The sequence below is a fragment of the Harpia harpyja genome, chromosome 2 (assembly GCF_026419915.1).
Source record: "Harpia harpyja isolate bHarHar1 chromosome 2, bHarHar1 primary haplotype, whole genome shotgun sequence".
In the NCBI taxonomy this organism is placed as follows: Eukaryota; Metazoa; Chordata; class Aves; order Accipitriformes; family Accipitridae; genus Harpia; species Harpia harpyja.
The window spans coordinates 10,063,360-10,075,666 of record NC_068941.1 but is presented as its reverse complement, the minus strand read 5'-3'; the positions used below and the strand labels follow the sequence as shown (position 1 = coordinate 10,075,666).

At 41.6% G+C, this 12,307-nt stretch overlaps 1 protein-coding gene across 7 annotated transcripts in view; it reads right to left on the bottom strand.

The window, feature by feature from the left end:
• JADE1 (jade family PHD finger 1) overlaps positions 1 to 12,307 on the bottom strand; it is a 44,231-nt gene that overhangs the window by 15,307 nt on the left and 16,617 nt on the right. For all 7 annotated transcript variants that reach the window (XM_052815233.1, XM_052815223.1, XM_052815203.1 and 4 more), the window contains 3 exons: positions 7,727 to 7,809; positions 4,079 to 4,236; positions 165 to 352 (listed from right to left, as the gene is read on the bottom strand). In XM_052815233.1, coding sequence (XP_052671193.1) covers positions 165 to 352; positions 4,079 to 4,236; positions 7,727 to 7,809 — 429 coding nt within the window. The remainder of the gene's footprint in view (positions 1 to 164; positions 353 to 4,078; positions 4,237 to 7,726; positions 7,810 to 12,307) is intronic.

The window sequence follows — 12,307 nt, the reverse complement described above, 5'->3', positions numbered from 1 at the left end:
AACCACATCAGGCCCGGTTTCCCGTGGCTACCCCAACTCATATGATTACTACCTCTTCATACATCTATCATTTCTTCCCACTGCTGCCCTCCCTAAAATTATTCTTAAGATTGGCAGCTTTAAAAAAAAAAAAAGTAACAAAACCACAAGCACTTAGTGCTCACCCATTTCTTTGAATTCTTCATTGGCAAGCTGCAACCATGCTACATCCACCTCATTGAGATCGTAGCGACACACGCTGTCTGCTAAGGTTCGAATGTCAACATAGCCCAGCTCTGGAGGCTCCAAACCTGACGAAACAATGTACTTCCTGGGACGTGTAAACGTGACAGCTTTCGTCTCGGACACAATCCTAAAACAAACGAGACAAGCAGACATCAGATATGCTGGGCTGCTGAAAGACTTGTTTCTAGAGAATTCAAAATGCCTCATTCTAAGTGACTAACAACCATCAGAAATCATCTAACCATCTAAGCAATCTTCTTGCACCGAGATGGGAAAACAGTACAGTGCACTTTCATAACAGATTGGTGGTACTGTAAGAAATTAATTGGAGTTGTCTAGAAACCCAATTTATTACCAGAATTCTAAATAAAATGAAAAGATTAGAGGATAGAGCTGCGGTTACTCTTACCTGAAATTCACACTTGTTTCAAGCTAGAGTAGGAACACTGTATTTATGTAGTGATGGCTGCCATATACACAGATGTTGAACTCTGTTTTAAGACTTTTTTTAAATCAATCTGTTTAACTACAATACCAAAATCAAGAAAGTTCAAGGAAAAAAAAGTAGTATTTCCTGCTACATTTGAAGTTTTCTTTCTCCCAGTATGTTTGATTTTTTTTTTTGTGTGTGTGTAGCTACAGAATTGCCATCTTTGTGAAATTCAGGAGACCTTTCCACAGAGAATCAGTAATTTGCAACTAGCTTTACCTTCGCTTACCCAAGCGGATCCAAACTCTGGCATCCTGGGTCTGCATTTGCTCTTTCACAATCACTAATGTCATGCTGGGCCGAGCACAAATATTAATCAGCTGCTGCTGAAACTACCTTCTCTCAGGTTTTGAAGGCTCCAGTTGGCCAACAACCAACTATGAAAGCATATTTTAGCTGCAAGCCAACTGAAATTTTGTTCAACCACAGACATTGGTTCAGGAAACGGTAAAGTACCTACAGCACATAACTTGTTCTAGGTCAGATTCCTGCAATGCCACAACTTTGCAAAGCCAGGAGCTGGGGGCAAAAACCGCCCAATTCACAAAGGACAGCAGTCATTCTACCAGCAAGCTGGTGACTTGCCTGCAAACAGCAAAGGTAACTGTCAGTCCACCTGCAGTGCGGTTCTCTCAGCAGGGGACAGTGCACCTTCTCTTAACTTAACTGCACACACTGAAATTCAGTTTGGATGAAATGCACTTCACAACTAAACGCCGGTACCTCCAGGAATGACAGGCCACGCTGCCAAATGACTGCCTCCTGCAGCACTAGTGTTAATGATTTTTTTGCACTCTAGTGCTACAAGGGAGGAGATAGCACCACTCCATGTGGACACAACTTTGTGCTGGGAATAGCCTAAGCTCCACAACAAGCAGGAAATTCTCCACCCTATTTTACCGCCATCTGAGGTCCAACACGTTAACTCCTCCTCCTATAAGAAGACCCTGATCTGCCACTACTGTATCTGCACACATAGGTCTCAGTAAACCCTCTACCTATTTCAGTCTCCCGTACAGGCCTAAATCTTCCCCTCATCTAGCTTATTTCAGACAACAATCTGAGAAATGGTGGGCAAGAGCCAAATGCTGAATTTGGGGCTTCTGAGATGCAGAAGGGGACTGTGGAAGAATACAAATCTGAATGACCTTGCCAGCCTAACTGTACTGCTCAAACTGTTCCTGGTCATACTGTACAGTATTAAAATATTACAGACCACTACATCTCAGAGAATTTACTTGAAACAGGGCACTGCTCTCCGAATCTTCTGTACCATAAATTCCTTCCCGAGTAGCCCTCCATGCAGAAATCATAACCTCTGGGCAGCACCCTGCACACGCTGTCTAAATACCACTGCAGTGGCACAGAAGAAATAAACACAGGTAGTTTGGCTTCAAAACAAACCACCTTCATCTCTTTATTTCTGTGATAGAAAGAAGTAAAAAAAGCAACACTTACTACATACCAAAAAGCACATTCAACTGAATTATCCATCTGACTGCATGCTTACACTGAATCACCACACAGACTTGCTCCTTTCCCCACCCCTCTGAACGTGCTCTTGCTGCCCTGACCAGTAACTACAAGGCCAAAATATTTTATTCTCTATTATGTACCTCAACAGCATCAGCTATCTGTACTGTATTTTGCTTCTGTTCTACACCAGCGACTATTTGACTGCTGCTGATTCAATTTACAGAACATCTCCCTCCCCTCCCAAAGTTAAACATAGAACAGTTCCAGCGCTCCAGCACCACCACAGGGCTCCCCAAGTGTTTTGTGAGGGAGCAAACAGGATAATCATCAGGCATCAGAGGGCCTCTCTGACCAACAGGAGCTCACCAGTAGGACTATACAAGACAGCGCAGCAACTAAAAAAAGAGTGGTGCTTCCTGAGCTGATACCCACAACTGTGGGTGCCTTCTTTCCCCATCTCCTTTAGTATCTTAAATATGGAGCAACTTCTCTGTTGGCCATTGGCAGAGAAAAGCTCTCTCCTAAGTGAGTACCTGGATCTGATGCAGCCACCAAACCACCTCCCTAAAAGATATGGTGTGGGGATCCCCCAGAAGGTCTCCCTCTGCTAAATTCCACAGGTCTCCTGGCCCTCCTGCAGCCTTGGGAGGTGCTTGAAAGACAAAGCAGTGAGGAGAAGACAATGTGAGCACACAGATACAACGTGTGTGCATTTATGCAGGGACTGGGTGAGGTCAGTGTGAAGCAGGCTACGAGCACTGCAGGGAAACGATATGCTCCCATGTTCTAAACTGCACAGCAGAGAGGAAAATGCCAAGTTCTCCTTGGAGCTCTCGGTCCAATCCTTCAGAAGGAGAAGGAAGGAAAGGGTTTACCTGATGTGTGGGTAAGTTCCTCATTGTACAGACCTAGTAGAGCTGCGCAGCCGCCTGCAGATAGGTGCACAGAACACAGAAAGCGCTAACAAACATTCCTGTAGTCCACCTACTCCAAGGTTAAAAGCTGGCAGATGCAGACCTAACAGAAGCAGAAGCAGCGTAGTGTCACCCAGGATTTTCTGCTGTATATCAGTTTGGGCTGTTCTGACCCCACCAGCACTGATGGGTCATTTGGTAACGCCTTAGGGGCCAGCCTGGACTTACTCAAAGAGATCTAGTATGATTAAATGGCAGTAATCCTTGTTCTTCTCACTTTCTCCAACTCCAATCCCAACTAAGCATAAAAGGGCTGCAACACACTCCTGCCCTTACAACTGTACTGTTTAATTTGAAACAGAAAACAATATCTAAGTGTAACAAACAAGGTAAGGAAAATAAGGGTTTCTTGGATAAAAGCTAGACAATCTCACATTAATGTATTTTAGTTACATGGACATCTGGATGGTTCTTGAAGCAGCTGAAATGTTGTACAACAAACCATTTCCTAAGTTAGTAAATGAAACAACCAAAAAAATAACATGAAACCAAAATAAATGCTGTATTTTCTCTAGCCCTTAAATCTGGCTTGTCTAACTGCTCCTTGAAAGGAACCTATGGCTTGGAACTAAGCACAAGAAGCATCAGACAAAGGCTCTCCCAGCAATGCTGAATGAGGTCAAGTCTGGCCTGAAAAACAGAAGCTATTTTTAAGGTTCTGTCATCACACTCCATCCTAATGTAATGCCAAAACTTATTCTCTGACATTCGTATTTCAACACACAGGCAGAACAGGCCTGACTCTTGACCTCTCCGACCATTCAAAAAGCTGAGGCAGGTTGCTCTTCGTCTCTGAGAACCGAGAGCTTTCTAGCTAGACACTGCGGAATAAAGCTCAAGAAGCCAAGGCAATGTAGACATAAGCTGCTAGCATAAACGTATGTGTATTTGTTTACATTCCTCCAAACTATACCTGGCTACTGGTTCTGGGATGGTCCCTGGGCTAACTGGCACCTGAACTCCCTTTTCCCACTCCTGCCTCCAGGGGTCTGCCAGCACATAGTATTCATCAGGGTTCAGCTGGAAGGAGTCATGTAACTTCATGGCAGTGATCAGGTCCGTTCTGAACACCTGCAAAGAGAGTGACCAAGAGAGAAAAATAGAGACACTGACATTTGATATTTACACTCTATGATTCACAGCTTCAGGGTAACCATGGAGCACAGTGTGTAACAAGGTCACTGTATCAACAATGAACTAACCCAGCCCACTGCAGGACCGATGTTTAGCTTCATTGCAGGGAAAGGGGTGGCTGAGGGTGCAAATACTGATAGAATGACTTCCAGCTAACTCCACTACAAGCCCTGGCACTCCCCCCTGCACTACAGACATAATGCTAAAAGGTGCTACCCGCTTTTACCTCTGTCTTGGCCGCAATAAAAGCTGCAGGAGCTTTGAGTCTTAAAACAGCAGCACAAGGAAGACTCATTTTTGCTCCAAGGTTTTTTGGTTGGGTTTTTTTTTTTTTTCTAATTATTGGAGCTCTGACTAATCCAAAGACATTCTACAAATTCCCTGTGGTAGAAATCAAGGCGTGACTTTACCATGACCAGCCGCAAGAGGAAATTCTAAGGAGATGACTCTTTGTGCACGTATTTAAAATAATAACCCAAAAGATCAAATAAAATAAGACCCAAACTGGAATTCTGGTGGCAGCTCCCTGTTCAGTACAGGTGCTTGTTATTCGATCAGCTACAGACACCTCTGCATCACAGCTGTAATTTTACTTTGCCTTTGCAAAGGCATCCACCTCTAAAATGAGCAGGATGTTTGGCAACTTTTGGGTTAGCAGCCATGAACAAGCAGCGATGCTGTCTTCAACAAGCCATAGAATGAAATAAAAAGGGATTCACTCTTGTAGCGGGCATGCTGTGGTACTGTTGTGGCAGCTTCAGCCTGGTTGGCCACTGCCTATCAACACTGCAGAAAGCAAAGGGTGCTATCACAGACATCAGAACTACAAGCCTGCACTTGTTTACGTGTCTTCCAGCTCTCCCCACACTGCTTTCCCTGTAAGGCAAGGCTGCTGCAGACTACAGCAACTGCACTCACCCCCACAACCACAAATTTTTAACTACTCAATGCCACGTTCAAAAGAGAGGGTTAAAAAGCAACCAGGTGACAGAAAATAAGCACCACCAGAACAAGAAGATGATAGGTAATGTCTTAAGAGAAGTTTCCCTGCAGACTTCTCAGTTTGTGGTGGACATCCACCCAGCCCCACATCGCACAGTTACAAAGGAAAAGACGGATTACCAGGGCAGTGCTCCTACATTCTCTTATTGGGCTGCTAAGGGGGGGGGGGGGGGGCAAAGTGACACAACCTCCTGGTCCCAAACCACACTGTTTTACATGAGCTCCTGCCAACTGTTGCATATGGCTGAGGAAGAACCAGATCTATACAGAGCGCTAATTAGGCAGGCCTCCCCAGGACGGCAATTTCTGTCATACACTACTCACACACCTGAAATCTCAATAGATTCCCTACGATTTTGGGGAAGTATTTTAGGGAAACAGTGAACCTGACGGTTAATTATACTTCTGAGAATATTTCAAAGCGTGATTTGCCTTACCACACTGCACGTCTTGAAACCTCTCCTCCTTCCCAACACACACACATACTACCCCACTTCTGTCTCAGTATGTTTCTGTTTCCACCCTGGTTTTGTGACAAAAATAGCATAAAATCATGACATTTTTCTTAACACTTGTCTTGACATGTTCAGAAAAACTGCCAACATTAAAAAATAACGAATAATATTACCATATGAAGGAAAGGGTGAATGCAGGTAATGAAATGTAATGGAATGTTTTAAACAATCCAATTACAAGTCCTGTGAGGCTCCAATCAAGAAATGAAAAATAAGCCACAAAGCAAACTGGCTCACAAAACAAACAAGCGCAGCTGGCCAGGGGATTCTGCACTTCTAAGTGATTTGAATTAAGGCAATCAAACATCAAATGAAAAGAAGACTAAAAATATAAAATGGGACGCAAAACTTGCTCAATGTGAGAGCCAAAGTAACTCAGGCTCTCAGATAAATTTGTCGCAGAAATCCCTCAGAAGCAAAGCTAATGCAGCACCTGACAGCCGAGAAAACTCCTTCCCAGGCCAGTGGCCCTGTGACACCATTCTTTCTGCTCTAATTTCTGATTCAATCAGACTGCCTGGAGCAAAGCAGAGCTTACAGAAGTGCTGGCTCTCAGAAGCACTGAACACTTCAAAGCTAAAGGGTGAAACCCTGGCCACGCTGAAGTCAATGGGAATTTTGCCACCAACTTCAGTGAGACCAGGATTTCACCCGGGGAGTTCAGCAAGTGTCACTTTTCTGCCAGCACACTTATCATCAGCATAGTGTGCTGTGGTGAGCAGAAACAATGCAAATGGAGGGAGGGAGCGAGAAGGGTAAAAGACTGTGGAACAAAGCTAAATGGAAGTATATGAGAAGTCCATCCAGGCTGAGAAAATGAGAGAGAACAGCACAAAATTGCAAAGATTCTGACAAGAAATGCAAGGAAGGGGAGAGGAAAACACAGAAGCACACAAAAAACAAGATTCGTAATTATCTTGGATTATTTCTTGATACCCTTTCATGAGGTAGTTCTCAAAACTAAAGGGCTACTTCCAAAGGAGGTACAAAAGATAACTAAGGAAATCAAGCCTATCACCAGCAAGAATAAATTCACCAGGGGTCTCCACATTCACAAAAAAAAAAAAAATAAAAATAAGGTCTTTAACAGCCAACAATCAAAAAAGACTGGAAACCACCAGTACTAGATGTAGTTCACACTGAACAATGAATGGGATTCTTCTTGTGAAAACTCTTCTCTGGGACTTGGGTATACTGTCATTGGGGAGATTAATAAAGCAAGTTTTTTCTCAACATCAATCACTCACTAATGCATCAGAAATACATGTATTGGGCAAATATGTTAAATGAAGAAATTCCATCTCCCAAAGCTAACGCTTTCTTTGCAACCTCTACAAAGTCCGCAGTGTAGTATTTGCCTGAAGACAGGCAAGATTCAGCAAGAGTATTTCCAAAGAACTGGATCGCATTTATGTGTTACTAACAGTTGATCCATCCTGGAAAGTTCAAAGATTTCCATCTCCGTTGATAAATTTCCTCAAAGCACTACACAAGACAGACCTGTCAGGAAGCAGATTTCTAGTTTGACAAGCACTTTAACAAAGATCACATACCAAGACCCAATACAAACTATGAAATAAAATGCACCTAATGTAAATTTTCACTGTTCACAAATCAAGCTACAAATAAACCCTGATGCCTAAAATACTAGAAGAAAGACTCAGCAGCTTTGTTGAATGGGTGTCAGACTAACAAACTTCACAGATTGAAACTGGTGCTGGCAGTGGCTGTACCAACAGCTGAACTCCCTAATCTCCTGGTAAAAAGGGGGGGTGGAGGGCAGGTGCCAGCTAAAATGTAGCAAAAAGAAAAGAAAATGTAAATCTGAAGAAATGGATCCATTACCAGAACATGTATACAGCTTTGTATTTGATAGATGTAACAAAATGCAAATCAAATTCCAGAAATACCTCAGAAGGTTTTCGATCTTCATGTCTGGAACATGAAGTCCTCCGATGTCGAGATCTGGAATGCTGGGACCAGGTGGACAGACCTAGGATACAGAAATGATCATTTGCAGACACGCTGCCATCTATCAATAAAAGCCTTTACTCTCTCTGCACACCCAAGGCGGCCAACTGAGTTCAGCTGGACTGTATAAGTAAGTCAAGCCAGAGACAGGCTTCTATGACAAACCTCCAAAAGACTCTTTCAAAATGAGCCAGAAAATAAAAGTTACTCAGTCGTAAACTTCTGTGATCGCTATTCTGGTTTTGTTTATAATTTTCTACTGATACATGCATGTATTGGCTGCACTGCACTTAACAGCCTTCACCCAGCATTTGAAGAAAGCTACCTCATAACATCCTTCCCCCTGAGCATCAATAAACCACTTTCTGCAAATTAGTAACTGACCAGGAGGTCCGCTGATAGCCTGAGACGTACTCTTTGAAGCTAATGTATTGATGTCCTAAATATCTGTATCGGTTACCAATTTTTACCAGAGCAAGCCTTTTCAAAGTGACACACACTGTCATGCACACACAGTAGAGCCCACAAAACAAGTTGTAGTCTCTTCTCCTGAGCAAATCTCTCAGTGTAGTTGTACAATTTTTGTCTGCATAATTATTCATTACATTCCAAACAAATTACACCTTTTTGCCTTGAAACCTTTTGACAGAGTCTCTGTCAGCTTTCAGAAATATTTTAACAGGAGAAAAGGAAAAAGAGAAAGAATCTACACTCCATTGACAAGGTAGTGCTTTGACACCACAGTATATTATACCTGTGCAAATCAACTAATTTTAATTCAGTAAGACTTACAGGTACAGCAGGTATTTTCCACTGCCAACTACACAGCGGTAATGAAAAAAAAGCCAGTAAGTCCTTATGGGTTGTAGAGATGAAGGACTTGTAGTAAGGCCTATATGATAGGGAAGCTAGGACCTACATGTTGAACTCTGACAGATGAACACAGATTTTGCAACTCCGGGCATTAATTGTCAAAATTGAAGCAAGGTACGCAGCAAACAGCTAAAAATCTTATATTCTGAGGTAAGAACACAGAAAAGATTATTTTAAGCAAATGTTAGTGTTTCAGTATAAAAGCTGGTGATTTGAAAGGTTTTTAAAAAGTCATGGGCACTCTTCCTAAGTCACCCTATTTTACAATTATATTTTTCTATTTCTCTGAACGGAAAAAAAAGGGGGGGAAAAGTGACCAACTGCCATTTACTAATCTGTGTGGAAAGCCAGACTCAAAGATCATTTAACTTTAATCAACAGCCTCACTAGAATACATAGACCACACACATACCCACACAGATTAGTATTCCCTTCTTGTGGGTTCTGGTATTTTCCATTGGCAAGACATTAATATCTGACCAACTATCTGCCACTGAGGTATTCAGCTGGTTGGACCACTGCACGAGCTAGTCAGACACTTCGAAATCTCTAATTCATTTGTGGGTATGAGTGTTTTGTACACTGTTGGACCTGGGGGAGGGAGCCTGAATACAAGATAAGGAAGTAAGAACAACAAGCTGTATTGGCGAAGTGGTGTTTGATTCCGTGGGAGTAGAGCTGGTGAGTCTGGAGTCTTTAATGCAGTTCTTCCCAAGTAATTCATGCATCTGGCAAAATTAGAGCAGTAGCAGTATGATGTACTTCTGGATCTTTACCCATGTGCTTTTAATTCAGCTCTGATGACAACTTATCATAAACTGAAGACAAGCAAGCAAGCATATGGCCGCCTTTTTTTTTTTTTTATGTAGGTATTAAAAGATGGATTTCCAGGTCTCTCTCATGCCACAGAGAAGCTACAAGGGTGAGAAATACAATAATCCCTACCATATCTTCCATCTCCATTTCTTTACTGTGTCATCTACAGATGCTACACATCAAAACAGTCTTAAATGTGTACTTCTACTTTAGACACAGTCCATGTACACAAGGGTTACGCCACTGGATTAATTAACTACTCCATGCAACATGAAAGGTCAACTCTTACCACCAAAACTACAGATCTTCATTTTAAATTACATTTGCTATACGAAAGCACACTAGGTAAAATTTCCATGCATAAGGGACAACTCAAACGCAGCCAGCCTTCCTCAGGATATATTATAATGAGTATTTCTTCCATGCCAACTAACTTTCTACAATGAATAAGGGAAAAAATAGTTTCTTACATAGTTCTGTAATAGCTGTTTCCTTGCACATAAAATTGGTGAATGCACAGTGAAAACACACAATGTTATTAGTAAGTTACTGAAGAGACTGTTGTATTTTTTTGAGCAGTGTAAACTGACTGTACATAATACTAGAAGAAAAAGGTGGAAGAATTTCTCGTGGGACTGAGATTTTACTACCCACTAAGATCTGTAACTGTAGCTAACAGATGACCTTTGGCAAGGGCTTCACTTCAATAGGGAAAACATTTACTCACTGAATAAACAAAACCCAACTATAAGGCATGCATTCATAGATTCAAACAACCACTACCACTTAGACACAGAAGTGCAAAAACTGAAGGAGCCAGCCAAATGATAGTAAAATATCCAGCCCATAACGGTATTAAATTTAACGACTTTTGAAATCTCAAATAAGAGCTTCAACTCTGCTTCCATTAAAGTTAATGGCAAAATATCGCTGCCTTCAACAGTGCCAAGACCAGGTCACTGAAATACCCAAAGCTGCTTTCATTAATAAGCAATCCACCCACTCTGAGTATACCAATAAAAGTGCAAGAGGAAAATAAAGGATGTTATTTGTCTTTTAAGCATTCTTTCCATATTTTCATACTTAATCCAGAAGAGGGATCTCACTGAAAGAAAAAGTTCACAGGTAATTACAGCTACTTCAGTGATTAATGATCTGATTTTTACGTCTAAATAGACGAAGAACCATTCCTGGATTATACAGAAGGAACAATCTACTGTAGTCAAAACAAACACAGGATTCAAAACAGCTCTTCTGTATTATCAAAGCACATGAACCTAATTGAGTTATTTTAGAAAGATTCCAGACACTTTTCACCAAAATTATGCTCTTGCGTTAAGTATCCAAAATGACTGTTGTTCATCAACGGTTTTCCGAATACTAGCCTTAGTCACAAACTGGATTAGGATCACCAAGACTAGAAAAACAACTAAAGATCAAGACAAAGTTAAACCCAGTTTTGGTAAAATAAAAAAACACAAGGGAAGTCTGCATCACTGGGATTTGGAAGATGTAGAACTTTTGTAAGATAATATTATATACCTCATGGGAGAAATGAGTTCTACAGCAGATGGAAAATTAATGAGATGTTAAGAGAGCCCACACTACCAGAAGCCATGTGAATAACAGTCAATATGAAAAATACACAACTCCAAAGCATAAAGCTAAACAAACACATTCAAAATATGCATCACTATCATCATTAGATATCAGAGATAAAAGGTGTCTTATTAAGTGCCTATCCTGCTACATGATTGTGCAAGTTAAGGATGAACATACTAGCCTAGCTAGCATTATCACTCCAGGAGATACACCAAGACCATTCTGATTCTTTTATAGTTAGGATCCTTTCAGGTTGCCTAGGTGTTCATGTGTTTTAAAAGGTTTTCACCACTGAGAACAATGGGAGGAGGATCATACTCTTACTACATGTATCAGTTTTCCCTTTGCATTTATCCACTTAGAGACAAAAAGCAAGAAGAAATCCCAAACCACTAACAAGGTGTAATTCACAGCAAGAGAGACAAAGCTCTAGCACACTACTGGTGCTGGAAAGGCGACTTCTAAGACTCGAGTAGGAAAACTTTCTGTTCCCCTAGGCTATTATATACACCTTACACTGTAAATATAGTGTTTTTATAATACCGCTACAGGGTGTATATAACACATACACCTCCTGATCATAAAAGAAAGCAATCAAGGAGTGTGAATTCTTTTTCTGTATTTGTGAAGAACACACACTTCCCAAAAGGAAAAACATAATCAATTTTAACTGTATCAATTTATTAAATGATCTGTCAAGAATATGTTTTGATTCCAAAAAAGCCCAACAAAACAGAAAATTCGTCGGGACCAATAAAGCAATTCAAGCCCTCAGGAAATTTTACCCCACAACTAATATACTACTCAGCATGAACAGAAAAGGCTCAGCTATTACGTATCACGCACAAGGCTGTTGTAAAGCCACCTGCAAGGCACCCAGCTGTGTCCCTGGAGAACTACCTGCTGCTACAGCCTCTGAACACTTCAAAGCCTCAGATCACCAGGCGTCTGAAAGCATTTCTCCCACCGTAAACACACTCCCGCTACACCACTACACCAGGCAGCACAACAGAGCAAAACATCCCTGACGTGGATGTATGTCTAGCTGTCACTTCTGCTTAACACTGGCATTTCCAGATGCCTATACTGTTCCTCAACTCACTCTGAGACCAACTAGGTGCTGCTGCCAACACTCTGTCAGAAAGATCTGCAGCCTGAAGAGAAAACATAGATGCTCAGTCTCCCCATTTAGTGCCTGGCCCACAACTCTTTACAGTAAGGCTTCGTGT